Source organism: Antechinus flavipes, chromosome 4, assembly GCF_016432865.1.
Source record: "Antechinus flavipes isolate AdamAnt ecotype Samford, QLD, Australia chromosome 4, AdamAnt_v2, whole genome shotgun sequence".
Taxonomy (NCBI): Eukaryota; Metazoa; Chordata; class Mammalia; order Dasyuromorphia; family Dasyuridae; genus Antechinus; species Antechinus flavipes.
In genome coordinates, this window is record NC_067401.1 from 103,039,784 (window position 1) to 103,049,977 (window position 10,194).

General features: G+C 36.6%; 1 protein-coding gene across 1 annotated transcript in view; it reads right to left on the reverse strand.

Annotated features, from left to right (window-relative positions):
• Positions 1-2,901: 2,901 nt before the first annotated feature.
• PGBD5 (piggyBac transposable element derived 5) overlaps positions 2,902-10,194 on the reverse strand; it is a 165,297-nt gene continuing 158,004 nt past the window's right edge. Inside the window, exons 6-7 of the mRNA XM_051993628.1 lie at positions 7,469-7,574; positions 2,902-5,387 (exon numbers count right to left, since the gene is read on the reverse strand). Of these exons, the coding sequence (XP_051849588.1) occupies positions 5,192-5,387; positions 7,469-7,574 (302 nt within the window). The 3' untranslated portion in view covers positions 2,902-5,191. The remainder of the gene's footprint in view (positions 5,388-7,468; positions 7,575-10,194) is intronic.

Here is a 10,194-nt window from a genome sequence, read left to right on the forward strand (position 1 = left end):
CCCAGTTGTATATCTAGACAGATCTACAGATATATGTATAGAACTGTATCTGTGTGTGTATATACATGCATACAAACATACATATACATGCATACTAGAGTAGCTGTTTAGTTGTCTTTTACAAAATCCCCCTGTGCTTGCTCTCTCTATTTTGGTAGCATGAATACTTAAAGCTATAGCTTTTCACACTCAATACTTTGACGACCCCTTCTGTGGGGTAGAGTAACTCCACAGAGATAGAAAAGAATGGGTAATAGACTAAGGGTCAATTCTAATCCTGACTGTTTAGGGCCAATAAAGGTAAATTTTGCCTCATCTATGAACCACAGTCAACAGAAAAAAATATTCTATACTCTTTGCGCTGTTGAAAAACAGGTCCCAAGGGCTCTGAATGAAAGTCCTCCAACTATATCTTATCTTTCCTGAAGACACCTTTTCCCTATTTGTAAGAAATATTCTCTCAGTGCAAAATATTTGACAGCTACATTCCAGTGCTTACTGTAGTATAGAACTCAACTCTTTCCTCCTCCTCCTCTTCTTCCTCCTCCTTCTTCTTCTTCTTTTCTCTCTCTCTCTCTCTCTCTCTCTCTCTCTCTCTCTCTCTCTCTCTCTCTGTGTCTCTCTCTCTCTGTCTCTCTCTCTGTGTCTCTCTCTCTCTGTCTCTCTCCTCTCTCTCTCTCTTCTCCCCCATACCATATCTCTTCTGTCATACTCCAACCTCTCCACCAGTACAAAGATCACCCTGTCATAGACAAAAAAGTAACATTCTGTGTCACATTTTAAAAGTTTGTGTTTTAAAAGTAAAGTTTATCTGTTAATTATTTTAAAAACTACATTTAGCTAAATTTTAGGTTCTATAGAATTTTTCATGAGTAAAAATAATATCTTTTATGATTATTTAATAAATGTTTATCTTAAAAAAATAAAATTCCCTGGATGCTCATGGCTCATACATATTTCTACCAGTGACTAGCTAGCAATAGGGCACTATAGGTAAAGCTAAAAGAAGGACTGATTTGGATAAACTTTCAGGATGAGAATTCACACATGCACAGATATCAACACACACACACAGACACACAGACACAGACACACACACACACACACACACACACCCAATATAGTAAGTAAAAGGGAAAAAGTGAGTGGTGCTGCTGTTTGTGAGGAATATGCTGGTTTTGAGTATTGGGGCTAAAGAAGTGATTCTGTTGCCCTACTATATCTTACACAAAAATTGGGAAAACTAAAGGGACTACAGAGATTGTAAGATATTAACATGATTCTTTTGAAATTAAATTTGTTATTTCCCAAATCATTCACCCTCAAGGAAATATGGGGGTGGGAATGAGTGGTATTTCTCAGGTTTCTTCTGTCCTTATCAGTATAACAATGGTGAATCACTCATATTTCCAATTCAAAGAAATCTGAATATTCCTGGTTTGACTGGATTGGTCAAAAGAAAAGGCCACTGTACAGATTTTCTCTAGCTAAGGGACACCACAGCTTGACTTCTGGATAACTGTGGATGAGCTATATAACTATGGAACCCATCCCACACATGTAGACCTTTTCCATTCCTGACTCACTGCTATTTTTTCCAACCCTTATCGACTTTTCTTTTTGCTTCTTGCACATTGCAAAACTGGTTCTATTTTGGTATCCTGGCCTTGTACCCAGTTTGGAGTCACTGCTGAGCTACTCAAAACAGCCCAGTCACCCAACACTTTCCTCTAAAACAGGAACTTTGAAATATTACTCTAACATTCCACTGACCAGAATAAAGAATTTTAGTTGGTTATGAATAGCACACACAAATCTAACAAGGAGTAGAACAACAAAGGAGACAGAAAATGTAATTAGGAATTTATTCATTTAAAGCAAATTATTATTAAAGCAAATTTATTATTAAGAATTACTAAAGTATAATTTGGCATAATTCTTGCCTATTGTGATTTAGTATTTCTACTAAATGTAGAAATTTCCTGTGAAGAAACTTTTTTCACATTTCTTTTCTGCAGGAACATGTGGGTTTGGGAAGTTCATGAATCAATTTTTTTAGACCAAGTGACAAAACTATCCCAAAGGAAATCAGGACAATATGGCGGCAGCAGCCAGCCAGAGCAGAGGAACTCACTGTCATGAAATGTAATAGAGTATGTCTGTCTCTTACCCCTTTGCCAAGCAGACAGCCTTGCTCCCTCTTGTAAAAATCAGTCACCTGGTTGTTTCCCTGTCACAAATAATCATCCACTACTGTGACAGATTCTACCACAAGCAAATTCAAGTGACATCCTGACTGCTGTCAGCCCTAGGGAACAGTGGAGCCAGATAGATTTTTTAGCTAGAGAAATTCCAAAAGCCACCCCAAAACACCTACAAGAGAAGGGTGTGGGGGGCACAATTCTTTAAAGATGAGTCTTGTGCTAGGATACCTAATGGAAATACTCCTAATCTCCAATCTCCTGAGGAAATTGGCTGGATTATTTATAATCTCTGCTAGAGGGAATGTGGCATAGACCATACCATTTGACTTTTTTTTTTTTAACTATCAGTTCATCAGAAATCAGTTGTCTACCATTTCAGTTACAGAGTACTAATATCATCTAATTACTCTCTAATTATCTGGTAATTTAATAGCATACACAACTTCACAGTAATAGGAAATGACACAAGGTACAAAGTATAACTAATTAGAAAATCATCAGTTTAGAAGGCAGATGTGTTTTTATCCCCCCAAATGATACAGGCACCTGAATCCACCTAGAGTGGGGATGGGCAGGGGGTTTGTTTAATGAATTTGCTCTTGGTCAAAACTTGAAAATTTTTTTAAAAAAAGAGCTTCTAAGAATCTCACAAGTCTTTGGGCAATTAATTGAAGCCATGCAAACTAGACAACACATATGTAAATCAACTTTTAATTGGATTTGGGAAATACATTAATAATCTGTATTTTAATTCTTTGATTTCCTACCTTCTCTCTCCCCACCTCAAACTTTCAAATCATAGCAAAAAATAAAAGTAAAAATACCTTTAGAAATTGCTCTTCTAATTGCTGGGACAAAAAAAAAGAGACACTAACTACTTTTCTTAGTGTCTCCCTTAGTAAATTTTGAAAACACATTCAATTCAGAAATGGTAGGCCTAGTAGAAAAGGACCACAAATTAAAAATCCATCTTTTCCATGCAGTAAAACCTGTTTCTAATTAAATTTCAAATGAACTGCTATTTCATTGGTTTCACAAGAATAGGGTAGAGGCAAAACAATTCAAATTTGGGTCCAAAGTCTGAAGCATCCAATCAAAACTACAAGACACTAGTAATTCTTTATTGAGAATACAGAAATGATTAAATGTTCATGAACACACTTTTAGGGACACTTTTGTTTTGTTGAATGTGAAACCAGGATTTAAAAACAATAATCCTAAAGCCTGAGTTAAATAGATTATATATATATATATATTTTTTAATGAGAGGTATATGGAAGAAGAGGAAATAAAATGAGGGGTTTACATAAAGGTTAGATGAAGGAAGAACATTTAAATCTGGCATTTGCACTTAAACTGAGGATGATGGTAAGCAGAACAGCCTATTTTTCTTGTTCTGAGGCTTTCTGGGGGTTAGTATGAGGAGTAGGTGTTGAAATACACACCCTAATGGAAGTGTGCCAGCTGTACTGGAAAATGCATTGGATCTCTTTCTTAAATGTTGCCCCTATTTTGGCTTCATCCTGTAGGCCTGCCTTATTACATGGCCCCATTTCAGTAATTAAATCTCTCTGGTCAGCATTCCATAAAGAGCCACCTCTTACCAAATTCTGCACTTTGTCCAAAAACATTCTCTCGAGATTTCTGCACTCCCTCCTTAGGGGCTTGATGAAAAACAATTGTACTAGAGAGAAAAGGTCATTTAAAATAAGGCAAGTGACATTGGTGGGACTCCCAATTTGTGGACAAGATTCAGCTCATGGTCATCTTATGTTTAAAAAGATTTGTCTGTTTCAATAATGATATATGTGTATTTATGTGTATATATATAGTTCTATATTTAAATGTGATTTTTTTTTTTTTTTTTTTTTTGCAAATGACAATAGTAGTGACCAAGCTTAAATTCTAAAAGGCATTCCTACGGTACTTGGCAAGTGCAATATGTTTCTTCTCAAAGTGAACTGTTCTTTCCTGTGCTGGGTACAGTCACAAAGTTGTTTATTACGTGCCCAAGATGCAGAACAGAGGAGGGGGGCTGAGGGAGAGGAAAAGAAACAGAGGGAAACATCACCCATTATGCTAGATCTTAAGCAACACATAGAAAAAGCCCAAGATACATTTTAAAATAAGAGAAAAAATACAGTGGTTATACTCCACTTCCAGTTAAATCGGTGTATTCTCCCTCTTCCCCTTCACATGAGGCAAAGAAGCCAAAGTCATCAGTAATACCTCATTTATTATTTAGACTATGCAAACCATTTTCAACTGCTGCGCATTCCATCATTTTTATCTCAATGGCAACCAATTCAATTTTTTTTCTTCTTTTTTCTCCTGTTAGACACTTCCTAAATGTCCAGGTTAAGAAGTACCTGGACAAATTGGGAAAAAACCAAAGGGTCTTCCATTCAGATCTAACCAATTTTTAAGAAAAAAAAAACACCCTATTTTTGGGGTTTCACCCTCATCAGTTGACATGCCGCGATGTCAAAAGATGTCACAGTCTCATTTCCTCCCCATTTTCTAATGAAATGTGGCGACATCTCACAACTGGCAGCACTTAGTATTGGTGGGAGTCCCCATGGCTGGAGCCTGAGCTCACTCATTCGATTCAAGAGGGTGTCATAAGGAGCCTTACACCCTACTGAGCAGGTACAATTGACAGTATAAATGGCTAGCAACCTAAAAAACCCAGGTCTGGCACACGAAGGACTGGCAGAGCACTCACAAGGCAGCTGGGGGGTGGCTTCTTGGTGGGGAGGGATGGGACGCTCTCTGAGTGGGAGCCCTAGATACCCAGCTCCTCCTCTTGATCAAGTCTCTGTTTCCATCACTACAAAGACCTCGCAGTATCACTTTCCCAACAAGGGAGTGAGCATCACCAGGTCCCCGATTGGACATCCACAGCCGCAGATTCTCTTCTTCCAATTCCGATGCCCTCTCCCCTGATGTGGGTCCCTTACCCAGCCTCGAGGCACGAGAAAGATGCGTCAATGGGATGGCGAGGTGTCTTCCAAGCCCAACAACTCCTTTACCAGTCTTTCCCCAAACTGTGCCCGACTGTACCTCTTCACATGGTAGGCCTCTGACATTTTATACAGGATGTAGGCATTATTGATCGCAATGCTGATGGCAAACCAGAATACCTGTTGCCAGGTCTTGTTTGGTTTATGAGAAATGAAATACCTAAAAAGGCAGATCAGACAAGTTGTGTTAAAAACTGAAGAATTGGGTCATCTAATTGGGAAAGGGGTGTTCAAAAGGGTCTAAGTTTCTCAAGTTTTATAATAATATCCACCATTGACACATTTGCTTGATATTCTACAAATAATTTATAAGCATTATATCCTTTGATCCTTGTTAAATATATTCCCCATAATAATAATAAGCTTTTTGATGTTAAGGACTTTTTCGTTTTTGTTTCTGGAACCTCCAGCCTAATACATTGTAGGCACATAATTAATACTTACTGGTGCATTCTCTCAAACACCTTGTTTAATTATGGGTAAATAGTGGATGTTCAATAAATGTTCATGGAATGAATCATTAAACAAGAAAACAACATTTTCAAAATGTTCAAAACAACAGGCAAAAAAGAAATAATGTTTATTTAGCTCTTTTAATAAGGATAGACAGGTAGCACAATGGATAGATTGCTGGGTCTTGTGTCAGAAACAGATGAGTTCAAAATATGGCCTCAGACATGTACTAGCTATGTGACTCTGAGCAAGTCACTTAATCCTGTTTATCTCAGTTTCCTCATGTGTAAATTGAGCTGTAGAAGAAAATGGCAAACCAGTTTTGGATAACATTTGAGAATTCTTTATCAATAAAGGTCAACTGGGGCAGCTGGGTGGTGCAGTGGATAGAGCACCAGCCCTGAGGTCAGGAGGACCTGAGTTCAAATCTGACCTCAGATACTTAACACTTACTAGCTGTGTGATTTTGGGCAAGTCACTTAATCCCAATTGCCCAATTAGCTCCACTAATTTAAAGTTTGGTTTGACAATGAATAGCATTGTGGGGATGAAGAACAAAGATGAACAGACTAACACAGTGCTTCTCCAAATGTGTCCCAGAGACCTCTTGGGCTTCCTAAGATCCTTTCAAGGGCAGCACTAGATTAAAACTATTTTCATAATAAATACTAACACATTTAATTTTTTTAAAACAGGAAATATCAATAGATATAGCCCCACACAAAAGCTTTTTGAGAGATTTTTTAAAAAATATTTTAATTTTAAGGGCAACTAGGTGGCTCAGTGGATAGAGCACCAGCCCTGAAGTCAGGAGGACCTGAGTTCAAATCTGGCCTCAGATACTTAACATTTCCTAGTTGTGTGACCCTGGGCAAGTCACTTAACCCCAATTGCCTCCGCAATATATATATAATATTAATTTTTAAAAACATAAAGAGTTCTGAGACTAAAAAAAATTGGTGGTCTAAACTAAGATTATTACACATGGTCAAGTGAAAGAGATGATTGCTTGTGAGCTGAAGAAGTTAGGAAACTTATCGGGGCTTGAAAGATGGATAGGACTTAGGTAGACAGAAAGGAGGGGCAATTGAGTGGAGTGTTGTAGACCTGTGCCTTGGATGGGTGGGAGAAGAACAGTATGACAAAGGCTTGGAACTGAGTACAACTATCATCATTTCTTTTTTTTTTTCTTTCTTTCTTTCTTTTTTTTTTGAGGCAATTGGGATTAAGTGACTTGCCCAGGGTAACACAGCTAGGAAGTGTTAAGTGTCTGACATCAGATTTGAACTCAGGTCCTCCTGACCTCAGGGATGATGCTCTATCCATTGCGCCACCTAGCTGCCCCATTGACTACAAGTATGATGTGAATAAGATAGAAGGAAGACTCATATCTGTATCTTTTACATGGCAGTAGAGGGAGACAGGATTGGACAGGTAGGATAGGATTAGTTTATAAGAAACCATGAATGACAAATTAAAAAGCTTGGAGGTAAAAGGGGAATACTTCTGAGTTTTAATTTTCCCATTTCATAAGTAGAGAGGTATAATGACTATCCATAGGAATCCCACATTTAAAATCAGAATAGAGTTCTTTAGATCATTGGGTCCAAATACCCAATTTTTAGAGATGAAGGAACAATCCCCAAGAGGTTAAATGATTTTTCTAACTCATCATACAGGTAGGAAGTGACAGAGCTGGGTATCCATCACTCTATTGAAGAAAATGAGTAAAAAAAATCAGTTAGCATCCCCATATCATGATGGTTAAGAATTTCCTTTTTTGCTTACTTGCTGTATTTGTCGTCATATTTGCAGATATAGCTAAGGTGAGCAGCAAAAGCTTCCACAGCCAAAGGACAAGGGATCTCTCCACTTTTCCTCTTGATGATCACTCCTGCATGGAAAAGAAAATAATTCCTTTTCTCAATTTTTCCTCACTTCAAAGTGGGGGAGGAGTTAGGCTAATTCTGGCCAGCTTGCCATAAATAGATCTTACCAACAATAAATATAAGAAAGGAAAATAAAAAGATTAAAAGAAAAACCCATTACTAAAGAATTGTGCAGAGATGAGAAAAATGAAAGGTAAATGAGTATACAAGTGGCAGCCACCTAGAAAAGAAAACAAGAATGAGGCATTAGGTACATGGTCACACAGTGAAAGAAAAACACTGTAGGGGTTGGAAAAGGTTAAGTTGTGTGATGTATTCTGTAATCAATTTGAAAAGAGTATGTGTGTGTATGATAGAGGAATCCTTCTCATCTTGATTCCATCCCTTTCCTCCCATCTATCACTCCCGCCCCATTCCAACAATAACAAGGGTTCTTCCTCTTATCCTTTCTACTTGACATGTAGAAACTTGAAAGAACCATCATGTGTGGAATTCAGAGATGTTGATGTTTGTCTATTGTTCTTGAAGGGTATCAATGATATCACCAGTGGATGTCTGGATTTGTGTATGCATTAGATTTAAGAAGCAGACCTGGGCAGGGTGGTTAGTTTTATTTTTTTTTCCTCCAGAGTTATCAGAGTCCACAGAGAAGTAAAAAATCAGAATAAAGTTGGTTTATTTTTGTCTGAGGCAAGATCCATTCAATGACTAAAGGCTAGATAATGGAAAGACAAAGATGGCACCCACTTAGAGGTAGAAGTATAATACACTAAACCAAACCAGAATTAGTTATGTCTTCCTTTTTTTGCTTCCTCCTCTAACTTTATATGTTTCAATTTAATTTAACAAGCATTTATTTTACTATGAGAAAAACTGTGCAAGATTCAGGGAATACAAATACATACAACAATACCTGTCCTCAAAGCATTTATATAGATATATTTTTTAATACTCTACTGTGGAAATGAGGATGGAATGGAAAGAGGAGAAATATACATATTTAAATATACAAATAATTTAAGGAAGGAGAGGGTACTAATAATTGAGAGGGGGCTTATTGGGATTTATTATAATTAGAATTTACAAAGAAGACTTCATGGAGAATCTTAGTTGAGCCTTGAAGATGAGGATTCTGAAAAGTAGAGATGAAGAGGAGACTATATTAAAGATATGAGAGAATTCGTCTGGTGAGTATATAGTCACAAGAGATACAATGTCAAATTTGGAGAATATCTTTGTAGTCTAGTGTGACCAGAATCTAGAACACATGGAAGGTAATAATGTAGAATGAGGCTAGAAAGAGAGGTTGAGGCTAAAAAATTTGAATTTAATCCTAGAATCATTTTTAATCTATAGACTAGTGATGCTCTAGGGTGGAAGTCACGAAGTCATTACAAGAAGTTTAAGAATCTAGAATGTAAAAACAAACAAAAAAAACCCAGTGCCTTCTTTAGTTAATATAAATGATTTGCATATAAACTTATTACCCTTTTTCAAAGGTATGTAGATGCTATTGGGATAAATAAAATATAGATGTATCTAAAAGCACCAAAATGTGGATAGTTGCTCTTTGCCATGATTTATTTTCTCAATAGAAATAAATTGCTAATGGTAACTTTATTATATATTTAAAAGGAATAGCAAGTTGTACATAACAGATTTGCAATTTCATGGGCAAGAATCTTTTTTATTATACTTTGTTATAGAAATGCTTATTTTACTCTATAAATCTAAAAATAAATAAGTAAATGGGGGGAAAGAAATAAAGTGTTTCTGTGTACATTGATGATTGCTAAATATAATACAAATAAAATTTTTTTGAAAAAGAAAGAAATTGCTAGTCTGTATCTCTGACTATTTTCTTGACATTAAAAAAGGCTTTTCTCACTTGAAAAAGTAGATACTAATGTCTTAAAAATTGGGAGGCATTGAAGCTAATTTAGCAAGGGAATGATATGGTCAGATCTATGCCTTAGATCATTGTGACAAAAAGGAATTAAGAGAGGGGATAGATTAGAGCAGGGGTTCTTAACTTGGGCACTGTGAACTTGTTTTTAAAAATATTTTAATAACTGTACTTAAATGATTTTTTTTTTGGTAACCCTATGTATTTTATACATTTAAAAACATTCTGAGAAAGAGATCCAAAGGCTTTATCAGACTCCCAAAGGATCTAAGAACCCCTAGACTAGAGTCAAGGACACTGATTAAGAAGTAGTAAGAAATGATGAAGGCCTGAAATTGGGCAGAAGCTCTGTGAGTGGAGAGAGAGATGAATTCAAGAGATGTAGGTTTAATCAATAAGACTTAGCAACTGATTAGATATGAGGAAAGTCCCCCGAGACTGGAGTGAGGAAGACCTGAGTTCAAATCCAGCCTTTGACACTAATTGTGTAACCCTGGTCATAGTTCCCTCTTCTATAAAATAAGCTGGAGAAAGAAATGACAAAGCACTCCAACATCTTTGCTAAGAAAATTCCAAATGGAATCATGAAGAATTGGACATGACTAAAAGGACTCAATAATAAAGGTAAGAAAGAGCAAGGTGAGGATAATTGAGATTATCTGGAAGAATGTGATTATGACAATGCCCTTCATTGGGCCCAAGAAGGGAGAATTAGCAGA